At 39.9% G+C, this 13,617-nt stretch overlaps 1 protein-coding gene across 4 annotated transcripts in view; it reads right to left on the bottom strand.

The window, feature by feature from the left end:
* The window catches only part of PCDH15 (protocadherin related 15), a 904,280-nt gene that overhangs the window by 33,604 nt on the left and 857,059 nt on the right, over nt 1–13,617 (bottom strand). For all 4 annotated transcript variants that reach the window (XM_048507034.1, XM_048507035.1, XM_048507036.1 and 1 more), the window contains 4 exons: nt 11,882–12,058; nt 5,085–5,303; nt 1,674–1,682; nt 484–594 (listed from right to left, as the gene is read on the bottom strand). In XM_048507034.1, the coding sequence (XP_048362991.1) occupies nt 484–594; nt 1,674–1,682; nt 5,085–5,303; nt 11,882–12,058 (516 nt within the window). The remainder of the gene's footprint in view (nt 1–483; nt 595–1,673; nt 1,683–5,084; nt 5,304–11,881; nt 12,059–13,617) is intronic.

Genomic DNA, 13,617 nt, shown 5'->3' with positions numbered 1-13,617 from the left:
GTGATGCTTTGGGCCTTTCGCTGGTCACTCCACGCTTCCTGGGTCATCTAATGGAAAGACACAGCTGCTCACTACCTCCAGACCTGGATTATTATTCCCTCTGCAGTTCACCTGTGTCAACTCCCACCACTTTTGCTGTCTTTCAGTTTGGATTCCATTTCTAATCATGGCCTAATCATGGCAGCAAAGGAGCAGAAAACAGGCTGTTTTCCAAGCTGTATTTAGAAGGGGAAGAAAGGTGGAAAATGGAGGGAGAACGGGTGTTCTGAGATGGCCTTAGGGATAAAGAAGAGAAAGAGGATGTTTGTCAACCCCCTTTCTTTCCTCTGGCTCCTGGGGCAAATAGGTGGGATGTGCTGGAAGAAAAGCCCCATGGGCAATGTGTGAAGAACCCCCTCCTCAAACAAGCTGGAGTCGATTCAGCCTCTGAATTACAGTCTGAGTTGCTATAACTGAATGCTGCAAATTTCACTGAAGACTTACATGGTACTGTCGCCGAGTTCTTCATACAGATTAGTGGCAGGAGTGCTTGCCGGCTTGCCAGCTGGTAAGGCCATCTGGATTCGAGCTGTCTTTGCACATTCAGCTTGCCTCCTTAGGTGAATCACATGGGAGAAGACAGAAGAGCGTCACAAACACTCACTAACCAAGATCACATCAATAACGACAACCGCAGAAAGCATATTTTTTCTGTTTTTCACCTTGTTAACAGAATACAGCTCTAAGAGAATGAAGCAGGAAAAAAATAAAATAAACCCAAACCCTGACATCTTCTCTGATTCTATTTGCTTCGAAAATGTACAGCTCCTTTAGAAGAAAGAGCCCTTTTCATGCTTGATCGAAAGTTCTGGAAGATTTGAACTGCTGACTCCAACTCTCAAATTAACACCTTTGGTATTCGAATATGAATGCGGAGTGTGTCCCACTGACTCCACTGGAGCTTATTTCTAAGTAACTGTGTTTTAAGAAAACAACCTATGTTGTTTTATAGAGTCGATAGGACTAGATTATCTCAGTGTGTACTCATGACCTTAAAATCTATGTATTGATTAGTCTGGGTTAGGAAAACACTCCAGGATTTACTCTTAATCTGATTACACTATCTGGCCATTTGTGGTCCTGTTATCTGCGGTCATGTTCAAGTCTCTGCCTGTCAGACAAAAGCATCCTTTTCAGTATATACACACACTCACACGCTCATGCATGGCCTCCAACTATATATAGCATATACAATCTGATTACTACTGCCTTATACTATAAATTCAAAACATATTAAATGGTTATCAGTTATTTTGTTCCTTTTTTCAGGCATATCCTGAAGTGTGTCAGTTTTATAGTTTGACTTTACTGCTGGCTGCAGTACTTGGCCAGAAGACATTAAATCTCGGCACGGAGGCTTGCATTTGTATAAAATAACTCCTGTCATCTTCCTCAATGTCATACCCGAGTCATAAAACACAGACACTTTGCTGGGCGGATGTTAGATTTGGAGAGGCAGCCACTTCCTTACTCAGCAAAGGATGGCACGGGGAGGATGGTGGAAGCCCCCTTCTAATGCCCCAACCCCTTGAAAGCAATTCTGGCCTCAGACTGCTCTGCCAGAACGTTTTGAGGTTCAATGAAAAACACTACTAATTATCATCTCTGTTAAGATATTTGGAATACATACTTACTCTTTAAATCTGTTTTGTAAAGCAGAAGAATAAAATAAGAAAAAGAACAGGTTGTGAGTTTCACTGGGAAAACGAATTCAGAACCATGAAATCTAATACATTTTTGTAACCATATCATTAACTAAAATGACATAGGCCGTATAAGACAATGTGGAGCTTTCCCCTCCAAGTGTACACTTTGGAAAGTATGTGCTATGTGTATATGTAGCATATTCCTGTATTTCCCCTAAAATTAAGTGTGTTGCAACTCCCCATAACATGTGAAACTTGCAGCCACTTCCCTGTTATCTTATTTACTACATCTTAAATTCCAATCTTAACATTTAAGGCACAACACATTTTAAAATTCAATTTTAATAGTTGGTCCTTATCTTTATCCATGTAACCCTTATTATCTCTAATTATTCAAGTGATCAATTTGTGCAACCCCCCCCCCCCCAAAAAAAAAAAAAAGGTTTCGCTCTTCTTTCATACTCTGTCAAGGGTCTATTGTGGATCAAAGCTGTCAATTATGCCATTGCTGAATATTCTGTTGTTCATCCATTGAAGGAGTTCTGGGTGGTAGTCTGCTTTCCTGTCCAGTCATAATCTTGAACAGGGCCCATGCTTCCTACATTGGGCTCTCTGTTGCACTGCTGTTCCACAGCCCAGGCCAAGGTAACTGAGGGACATAAAATGGGGAGGAGGAGTGTCCCCAGAAGCCAGCCAGAATTCTTCAGATGAGGAATACTGGCATGATGACCTGGCTCCATCAGAGTCTCAGCTGGCTGAATCTCCAGAGCCACAGTTGGTTGAGTCCTGTGAGCAGCCAGCAGTCACACAGGTGGAGGACAGTGCTGGCCCAAGCCAAGAGCAAGAGAACAGGGAAGACAATCCCCCCAGCTCTCCTGAGGAAGCTCAGGCCGTTTCCACACGGCCAGGATGCGCCCCCACGCTGCCAAGAGTTCTGGCGGGCAGTATAAGCTCGATGGCATGAACGGGCGGCCCGGAGAGAGCCGACAGGCGACGGGGCGGCTCCGCGCGGAGCCATCTCTTCCCCCGTCCCAGCCCCACTTTCGCCCGGGTGTCCTCGCCATCGTAGCCTGCTGGGCGTGGCAGCCCCGCCCATGCGCTGCCCTCCGACCCCGCCCGCAGCGAAGTGACGGCGAGGGACTACCCGTGAATGAAGCAGGGGACGAGGAAGACAAATCTTCCTCCCCAGCAACAACCCTTTAAAGGGTTTTCGAACTGCGGCCCTAGACGCCGCCCTGGGGGGAGGGAAGCGCAGTCAGGTCGCCGCTGCTGCCTGGGGGCGGTGTTTTTACCGCCCCCAGGCTGTCGTTAATGGGCTGCGCGGAAACGGCCTCAGATAGTAGTAACCCACCAACAGTTTTCTAGAGTGCATTGTATTTGTTGATTCAGTGATCTTTACTGCTAGTAACTTATAACTACTATTACACCTGAAGGACCACCTCTTCTCACATGTCACACCTTTCTAGGAATCATCAGAAACTCTAAAGTTTTACCTACTGATTCCTAGACAGGCATGATGTCACTTACTAGTTTTCCCTGAAAGTTATACAATGCCATCACATTGATAGCATCCCCCCAATGTCCCCATTCCTCCAGACTCCTAATGGTTGCCAGTCAACCCTACTCCTGTTATTCATAATCTTTTAGTCACAGTTGCATTTTGTGCAGAATTTGTGCAGAATACTGAAATTTCAAAGATTTTTAATAGGAAAGAATAATGCTCACTTCTTGGCTTATTTGCAAATGGATTCAGAGCTGTGCTACAACAGTGCTAATTTCAGACTGGAAAAAAACCAATGTAAAATTCATTTAATTTTACTATCTTTTTTATTATGTGCAAAAAATTAATTCATTGAATATTAAGCTGGTCAGTGGGCTGGAAAGCACTGAAAAATGTGGCTGCTACAGACAAAAAGTTTTAATATAAAACAAATTTTAATATTACCATTATATGTGAACTGAGAATGACAGTTATGTTCATTCAGCTATAATCTCAGCTATAATCTCTTCACTAAGAAATAGATCCCCCCCAATTTTGCCAGCTAGTAGTGACAGAATAAGGGGAGCCATAACGATAAGTAGAAAAGAGACATTGTATGGATCCAGCCAATGTTTATGCTCAATCTCACATGATTCCTCCTTTCATTATAGCTATCACCCCCAAGGCTTTTGTACATTCAAGCCCCGTGATCCCTTGTATAACCTTTTTTGGTGGTTAAAACAAACACCCATTTCCATTCCACTAGCAGAAAAGCTGGGTGTACCCAACCCCATGTTTCCTGTACTGCTTTCCCTAGCCCACACAGCACACGTGCTGAGTAGTTTTTTGAGGAATCTGGTTTCCACTGGAAAAGCTACCTATCTCTAAAAAGGCTTTTTAGGTATTAGACAGAAGTGGAGTGACAGCTTGATGGTACAATCCAAAACAGAATTACATCCACCTAAACCCACTGGCCTCAACTGACTTCAAAGGATGTAATTCTGACACAACCAGATGGAAAAGTATTGGGAATTGGGATTATACAAGGACAGAGGCAACTCCTCTTTCTGGCAGCACTGTGAGAAGTAGATCCCAGTGCTTGACCTCTCTTAGAGCACATCAACCAGAAAGCATTTCAGTAGACCATCCATGGATTGGTGGAAATGCAAATAACATAGAGGGAGAAAAGGAAAGGGAGTATTGATGGTAAAAAGGATACACTGAATCCATGCATTATCTATCCAAATGTTACCAGACCTGACTGACATCAATGCTCCATGACCTCAACATAATGCTATACATAAAAGAATCACACTCCACTCCTAAGCCACAGTTCTTCTCTAAAACAGTGGGGTCGTAGTGAATTTAAACCTTGAGTCTCCCTTAAAGACTCTCAGTGGGTAAGGTGCTTACTGGATCATTATATTAAATGCAATGTACAGTTTGGCAAGCTTGAATCTGGCTCCATCTTCCAAGCACTAACTAATGCCTAAGAGCTACAAGAACCCAACTATGCAATGTGTGTTCCCTTACTCAGACTGTCTACCATCATGGCCAGCTCAATGTTTTTATGATAAGCATTCACGCAATGGCCTCATGCACAGGAGTATAGATCTTTAAATGTTACTGCAGCACCTTGGGATGAACACCCCCACCCTCAACTCCACCAAATCAATTTGACTACTCTGTCATATTTTAATGTAAGCTGCTTTTGAAATCCTGGGTGAATGTTAACATACATTTAAAGAGAAACTCATTGGATTTTTTAATTATCTGCCATAATTATAAGGCAATACACATCCTCAAATGGGTATGCCAGAAATATAATTGAGCATATGCCAAGTCTCCCAATGTGCAGTCCCTCATTCTTGACACACAAAGATTACATAATCAACCATAAAAGAAGGAGCTGTACTTACTGCCTGTAGCTGACCATGACTATTAAAATAGCAGGCAAACAACAAAGGATGATGATGACAGCCAGAGCCAGCAATGCCCCTTCCGTGTAGCCTACAGCTTGTGCCTGCTTCTTCACATTGGCCACCACATCTGGAGTGCGGATTTCCAAAATGCGTCCTCCTTCCCCATAGTATGGCTGAAACTCTTTATTGATATCCAGAAGTTTGCCATCTAAAAATCTTCAGTATTCAAGAACAAAATAAAAAAGGATAAGAAGTGCAAGAAGCAAGATTCTAAACTGAGAAAACAGGACTTAAGAACAGAACTAACGCACACTTCCCAGCAACACATTCCTAACACGGTGCTGCTATCCACAGCTTCTTTTAAATAGCTGAAATGCTGGGAGTTGTAATCATGGGTCCACAGCATCATGTTGGGTTTAGCTCCAGTTATCCAAATAGCATGTTAAAAAAAGAAAGAATATGCAACAAAGGTTATAACATTCAGTTCTGCAAACAGGTTACTTGTTGAGATTTAAGAAAGAAATTATAAGCAGGGCTACTCAGAAACAAGCCCTATATTATTCAATAGAGCTTACTCCCAAGAAGGTGTCCTTGGAATTGCAAATTCCTTGACCTTGTTTTTGAACTACATTCTTCAACCTAAAACAGGAAAATTCCTGAGTCATGTAAGCCAAAAATCTCTTTCTGTGCACTAGATGATGCTCATGTATACCAGATGTCTTTTGTACTGATGAAGAATATGCAGGTATTTCACTTGGCCATCAATATACTTCAGGGAGGTGTTAAATACTATCTTAGTTAACAATGCTAGATTTTTATAGTTCAACCATGAATATTCTATGTCAGATGAAACCTGACATCCTGCACAAAGTGAGACAAAGGACTATTTTAAAAAGTCAGACATTCTACAGGAGACCGTATAGTCAAGTAATCCTGTCTCTCATTTTGTTTAATCAAGGGCAGTGCAGGTATCTTTAATATTTAATATTACCCATTTGGCAGCATAGCCTTTTGTTGGTACTTGTGCTGGAATTGCTTTGTAGCACAGAATGGAAGTTCTATTTGCAAAATAATTTTACACATGGTCTCTAAATATTCCTGGAACAACACTCACTGCAAATCCAGATTGTATGCTTTATTACTGATCATAAAGGATAAAATATTGTGCACAGGTACTTGAAGTGTAGCCCTACTTAAACCAATGGCTTCTGAATAAGTGCATACTGGGTTGCAGCCAAGGACGTGAGATAAAATTACGCAGTCTTAATTCTGTGTGAGTACTTAACTGAATGGGATGTGCAAAAAAATACCTCATGTGTAGGCAGTTAGGCTGTTGGCATAAAGAAAGAGGCAACTAGCTTTAGGAATTAACATTTGGACTAAGGTGGTACAGAAGGGAAGCCATTTGCCAATTTTTGATTGACTACCTAACATTTGTAGGATTTGTAGGAATTCTACGAAGGGTGCTGGTTTAGATGGAACCTTGCTCTAATCCCATTCTTATTTTGTTATGGAGAAATAGGATTGCTTTACATAATTTAATTATGCTTTGATGGTTGTAAGATCCTCTTGCTTTATGCATTTAAAATACAGCTATAGATCACCCATATCAAATAATAGAAAAGGCAGCCATACATGAGGGAAATCAATATACCTCTAGGTTTATCTATGTTTATGTTTTACATCTGTGGTGATGATGAATTTCCTGTTCTCTGCATGTTAATTTTTGCATTTTTCTTTAGTACTGTGAAGCCCTCTTGGTGTAAAAATAACATATTTGCATGGGAAGGCGACTTAAGATGGCACCTCAGACTTCTAGATTTGGATGGCTTCGGCCAAGGCTATGTCTATTATTCCTACTGTCTTACTTCCCCCTTGAGCTAAATGATGGGTTAGAATAACTTTTATTTTAGCCATGTTATTTCTGTTGGGGACAGGGAAGATAGTACAAGACCCACCATAGTGAATTCTGAAAGGACCTTTGGATTATTCTCAGGCTGTTTCCGCATGGCGGGAGAAATGCACCTCCACCAACACAAATTGTGCCGGTGGAGGCTCAGGGACTGCTTGCATGGTAGCATACGAGTAGCCCCAAAGATCTGTCAAACCGGAGAGGCAGCTCCGCATGATGCAGCAGAGCTGTTATTCCGCCTGTGCAGAAACAGCCTCAGAGAAAAATATGCTTGGATGAAAAAAACAGTTTTTGCACCCATGATTGATAAATGGATTGTATATGACCTGCTTATTGTGAGAATGGAATAGCATTTGGTATGTTAGATGTGAGAAGCAGAGCCAAATACAGTAAATGTTCTCCATCACAAAGAGTCAGGGAAGTAAAACTGGACTTCATTGTCAATGATTTCTGTCAGAACACTGTTTACTTGAAATGAAATTTTACTGATCTCAGATGAACTTGCTTTTAAAGAAGGTCTGATCCATATAAACAGCCTGAAAATGTCAGTTTGATGAAATCACTATAGCTTAACTGGGCATCTGTTTGCAAGATTTAGAACATGGATAATATTGAAATGGCTGATAGATCCTTCTAAAGAGACACTTACATAAGACTAACTGAAAAAGGAAGATCAGAATTAGAGGTTAAGGCAAGTGTTGAGTCAAGAAGTTCTTTCTGACAGAGGACTTTCTAAATTAAACCACATCACTTTGTGAAGAATATAACATCTTATTGTCGCTTACAAAGGTTATCCTGGTAACCTCCATATTCAAAGTCCGTAAACCTTTGCTGTACCAAAAAGAAACATTACAGGAAGGATATGGCCTGTAATTCCTGTTTGTTGGCCTTCAAGGGCCACTAATTCGCCATTGTATGTGACTAGATACCAGACCAGATGGACCACTTGTCTAATTCAGCAGTGCCTTTCTCTTGTTCTTAAACATGCTGGGCTGTTAAGTATCATTGTTTATATTTATGAAATTTTCATATTGTGCTATTTTAAGGACTGCCTCCATGTCTTGGCATTAACAACAGTCAACAACTACATCAAAACAACCACTACATCAAAACTTGAACAACTTCATTGTATTGCTTCCATGTAAAATAGGTATTTTAGGATGGAAAATAATGGTAGAACTGATTCTTATCTTTGCTGTAAACATTGGTTCATATCTTGTGGTTCACTTGTGCAAGCATAAAAATCATTACATTAGTTAATGTGCTTTCTCTTAAAACAATAGCTCATTGTTGCACGAAGAAAACCCCATTGCATTCAGAGACACAAGTCAGCTTGTGCAAGGTGTAACAGTTACACTAGAATGTTGGTTTAAATGTTTTAATTTTAGTAATGCAGTTAAAGAATGGTATTTCAAAGTGGGAAATGGTAAAGGCCCACAAATGCAGAAGGACAGCGCCATATCAAACACATCCTGCTTACGGGTAGTGCTGCTAGAGATCATATCCTACCTGTGCTGCGCCGCTTGCACTGGCTTCCGGTTGAATTCCGGATCGTCTACAAGGTGTTGGTTTTAACCTTTAAGGCCTTACGCGGTCTGGGACCCTTGTACCTGCGGGACCGTCTGGCCCCATATGTCCCATCTCGGCCTCTGCGGTCAGCAGAGGCCAACTTGCTGGTGACCCCTGGCCCCTCTATGATGCGGCTGGCCTCCACTCGGGCCAGGGCCTTTACAGCCCTGGCCCCTGCCTGGTGGAATGCTCTCCCTCCAGCTGTCCGGGCCCTGCGGGACCTTAATGAATTCCGCAGGGCCTGTAAGACTGAGCTTTTCCGCCGGGCTTTTGGAGAGACCAGCCACTGATTGGTGCCCCCTCCTCCTCTCCTCTCCCCTTTTTAATTTAACAATCTGGGGCTTTGTCGTTCCCTTTTAGAGGGAGTTCTGATTATTGGATGCCATCCATTTTTCTGAGCTGCTGCCGTTGTCTATTTTTATGATTGTATATTGTATTTTAAAGTGTATTATTATCTTCCATGTTGTAAACCGCCCTGAGCCCTTAGGGGGAGGGCGGTGTATAAATCTAATAATAAATAAATAAATAAATAAATAAATAAATAAATAAATAAATCAATCAATCAATCAATCAATCAATCAATCAATCCATGGACACAATGATCCCTGTGGTAATCGAAAGCCATTTGGTTGGTTGATGAATGTCACTGAAATTTTACTGGGCGTGTGTCATTGGAAGACATTTTAACATACTGGAAAACATTTCCCATCTCTAACACATTATTCTACCACTGATCAGATCTTTGATGGTTTCAATTCTACAAAATGGGACAATCCTCATATTGCTCTGAGTGAACCCAAATTCTCTTCCCACTGATTGGCAAAGCATGTTAAGGTCAAGAGGCATGCAAAGGAGAGAGGAAAACAGTGGACAGAATGGCCCAACTCCCTCTTCCAAAGGGAAGAGGATCATGAAAGCAAACTCTGAAATCTTCCTATAGCAGGGCAAGAAGGGTCACTGAGCCCCCTTCAAAGCTTCTTGTTGGAGGATTAGGTGAAGTAAAGTACCAGTTGCAGTTGCTTTTGAGATTAGGAAAAGCATCTGAGTTTATCGGAGCCAAGCCTCGGGCGGTTGCCTGCCACCAGGTAAAATATGTTAACGCTTCCAATTGAAAATCTCACTTCATTTCTCTCTTTTACTTAGCTGACACTGGTTCACTTCTACTCCAAAGTCAATAAAGTATTCTCCAGGATTTTGCTGATTTACATGTTTAAAGGTTTTTTTTGGGGTGGGTGGGTGGGGGTGGAATAAGCTGACTGGGCAGACAAAAGAAAAAAATTAATTAGGCTGCTTCTAAGTCATTGTTAATCAGTAGCTGTTCAAAACAAAAAAAAAACTACAGTTCCTTCATAAGTTTTCTCTTTTTTTTCCATTTTAACCTTCCTGAGTATAACCTTCCTGCACATTAAAATTAAGATATAATTATACAAGATGATTCCCTAGCCCTATATATATTCTCTCTCTTAAATCAACTTCAGCCTAGTTTTGTATGTGTGAGATAAAGTAACGGTAGTTATAAAGAAGTTTTTTTAAAAAAATATGATGCAGCCCTTTTCACACTTACTTGGCTGTATGCCTGAGTTAACACATTTAGCTTTAAACTGATGGTCATCTATAGAGTTCTACTGGCGACAATACTGCTGGGGTAAATTTATTTAGTTAACAGGGTGCTCTATTAAAAGATTCAAGCTACAACTAACCATTTAGGCTGAAATCCTAGGCACAACCATTAAGAAGTACAGTTGTCCCTTCTACAACATGGGGAGTAGCGGTGCAGCACCCCTTGTCATCTGGAAAACTGAGTAAAGCTCAAGACGTCAAGATCACTGTGCAATCACCACGAGATGTCACATGAGAGATTGTTGCAAACACGCTTTGAACTGCAGTTATTTTACTACAAATTTTATTTTAATATTTTTTGTAGCTGTTCATTTATGTTATTAGACTGTTATGTCATTACAATTTCCACTTGCAGTACTTTCTCAATACACCGAAACTGTGGTCGGCAAAGTTGCAATGTAGAAGGGACAAGTGTATTGAAACCAATGGGAAATCCATATTAACCTGCATACTTTGACAGATAGCCCACAAGGCACTGTGTCAGGTGCCTAACTTCATTTCAGTTCCACAGATGTAGCAAGGAAATCAGAGTGGATGAGACAGAAATAATTTGAAAGGAAAATGCAACTACTAGCATGCAGTTGGAGGTATTAAGGAGGATGGTAATGACATATTATCAGTTAATTAATTGACATTATTATGTTTATGAAATCTGGGTCTGATATCCCCCAAAGTAGAACTGAAGACAGGTGACAGCAGTTTCACTGACATTATTGAGAAGAACCTGATTCAATTTTACTTGTGAAGCTTCCCTGCCTCGTCCTTAAGTTATTATTTGTAGTGGTTTTCATGTTTTGAATCATTGCTTAAGTGCATATATTAAGACTTCACCTATGTCATAGAGACTAGACAACAAATTAACATGCTCAAGAAGACATAGCATCTTATTCTGACTGTGACCTGTGAAAGGAAGGAGGAATTATGATACCATGACACCAACCTGCACAGAGAGAACAAACAGGATATATATAGCTTGAAAAAGAGAGTCTGGAGCTTGATATACTGCAACCTTGCTGGGTAAACCTTCATAGTGAATGTCACTTTGCATACAAACATGGTAATGGCATCACGTAGATTCAAGCAGCCTACAAATAATTGTCCCATCTTAAATGATGGCTGCTTGAATGCTACGGATGAAAACATCAGGGGCAGATTCTCTAGACTGATATGGTCAGCTCTTCATTCTTTTTGAGGTGAGGGGTGAACCAATAACATCAAGAGGTTAGAAGCAAGAAAGGAAAGGTAATATTTTCTTGTTTTGTTTTGTATGGACAAACATTTGTCTCTGCTAGTCTTTGTATTTGCTATTTGTCCATATAATATTAGATTGCAAATCTCTTGTCTGGTTATTATTTGTAACCTCTCTCTCTCTCCATCCATCATAAGCTCATTTACTTCATGCCTTCTTTTCAGCATCCACATGATGTTCTAATTTGCTTTGGTAATTCATTCACACTAAACAATTTGTATGCCATTAAAGGTATTCAAAATCGAAAAAAAAATTCATTCACACATGGGTTTTGAATTTCTGGGAGCAATGCCCCTCTGATGAATCAGAACACATGAGTGACATGACTGACAGAGCATGGGACAATGTCTTATTCAATCACTGAGCACTGTGGCGCAGCTTCCCTTCTCGAAAAATAGATTTTCAAGGCACTGCCATCAAGACCAATAATATAAAAATACATACTTGAAAAGCTCATTTCTCAGTATAGCACGGTTCGTTAGAGGATCAATGGCATAGACCATAAGATCTGATTTTGAATAATCTTCTTCTGAGTAGCCATCTCCATGTCTACGAGCACCAATGGATTCTACCACAACTTTTGCACCAGGAATCTGGTCTTGAACATAGCGTTCCAAAATCCTGATAAGGAAATATAATAGAAATATCTTTCACAATTTATCAGCATGTTATTTTCTTTTTCTATAATTTGAGATCAATGAACTAAAATGTAATAGACAAAAGCCCACAGGCCATGAAACACCAGTAATTAAACTTCCTGCTTTTTAACTGTTCAGCTGCTAGAGAAAATATAACAACACAAAAGCAATTCTTAAGCTCAATGTCCTTAACTTTACTTCTTTGTATCTGAAGAATGCATATACCAAGAATAAAACTTTGTATTTTTTAAGGAAAAAAACTTTATTATATTCAATAGTTACAATATATATAATTCCATTCAAGTTACTTAAAGAACATGTGTAAGACGTTACACAAAGAAATAAAAGAAAAGAGAGGAAAAAACCCCGAAGATAAAGAAAAGAAAAAGAAAGGAATACGAAAATCAGAAGGTTATTATCATCTATTTCCCCCCAAGAATGCATATTCATATATTATTCACTGTGATATAATGTCTCCACTACACCATAATAAAATACTTCCAAAATTTCTTAACTTTACTGGTCTTAAAGTTCCTTCTGGACTCAAAACTTTTTCTGCTGCTTCACACCAATGTAACTACTCATCTGAATCTTTACTTCTTTGTCTTCATGGTAGTATTTAATTTTTAAACAGTTTTGGTAAATTCCATTGATATTTTGGAAATAAAATTGTCACCATTATGATCCCTCTTTTTAGAAAGGCAGAAAATTCTGTCTTACACAAAATATGCCCATGATGAGTTGCAGAGGAATATTTCATAGGTACATATAGAGTGACATAACATCATAGACAGTAGAGAATTTAGGCCTCCTATGGGGTAAAAGTGTGCTTTGCACCAATGGGTAAAAACTCAAGTGCAAAACCATCAGGTTTATCATAGGACAATGAACAAGATTAAACCTCATTTATTATGTAAGAACTGACATATCATTTAAAAAACACTTAAGCAACGTAACTTCAATAATGCATAAGATATCAGGACATACAAAACACAGTTCCTAACTGCCATGATTCAAACATGGGAAATCCACCCATGGATATCCGGATGTGTTTGTATCTATGGTTCCATTCAACAAGGTTTACCACTGAAAGAAGATTATTAACAAAAAAACAAAAGAAGTTAAATCACTGGAGATTCTTTGATTAAAAAAAACATATGGAGTGGGAAAGGAATAAGGTGGGACTATGACCTTTTCTATGCAAACCTTTTAAAATGTTTTGAGGCAGGAAATAAAATTTCCTCCATGGAGTTTTGCATTGTTTTTACCCCCACATTTTTAAGTTCCAGGCTCAAAATGTTTCAAATGAATCCCCTTTCAAAACTATTCTCTGTCTGAAATGTTTTGAAAACTCCTTCAGTTGCGGTGCAATCTATTGACTATGTTTCCATGCTTCTTTGCTTCCCTGAACTTCCTCCTTGTCACCATTTTCTGAGCTCACTCAGTTCCCCTGTGCCTGTTTATTTGCAGCATTTTTCTGTTTGTTCTTTTAAATTGGGGCGGGGACTAATCTTTGAAACACTGAGTATACGAGGAGTGTAG

Source organism: Sphaerodactylus townsendi, linkage group LG08 (genome assembly GCF_021028975.2).
Source record: "Sphaerodactylus townsendi isolate TG3544 linkage group LG08, MPM_Stown_v2.3, whole genome shotgun sequence".
Classification (NCBI taxonomy): Eukaryota; Metazoa; Chordata; class Lepidosauria; order Squamata; family Sphaerodactylidae; genus Sphaerodactylus; species Sphaerodactylus townsendi.
This window is presented reverse-complemented; position numbering and strand designations above follow the sequence as displayed.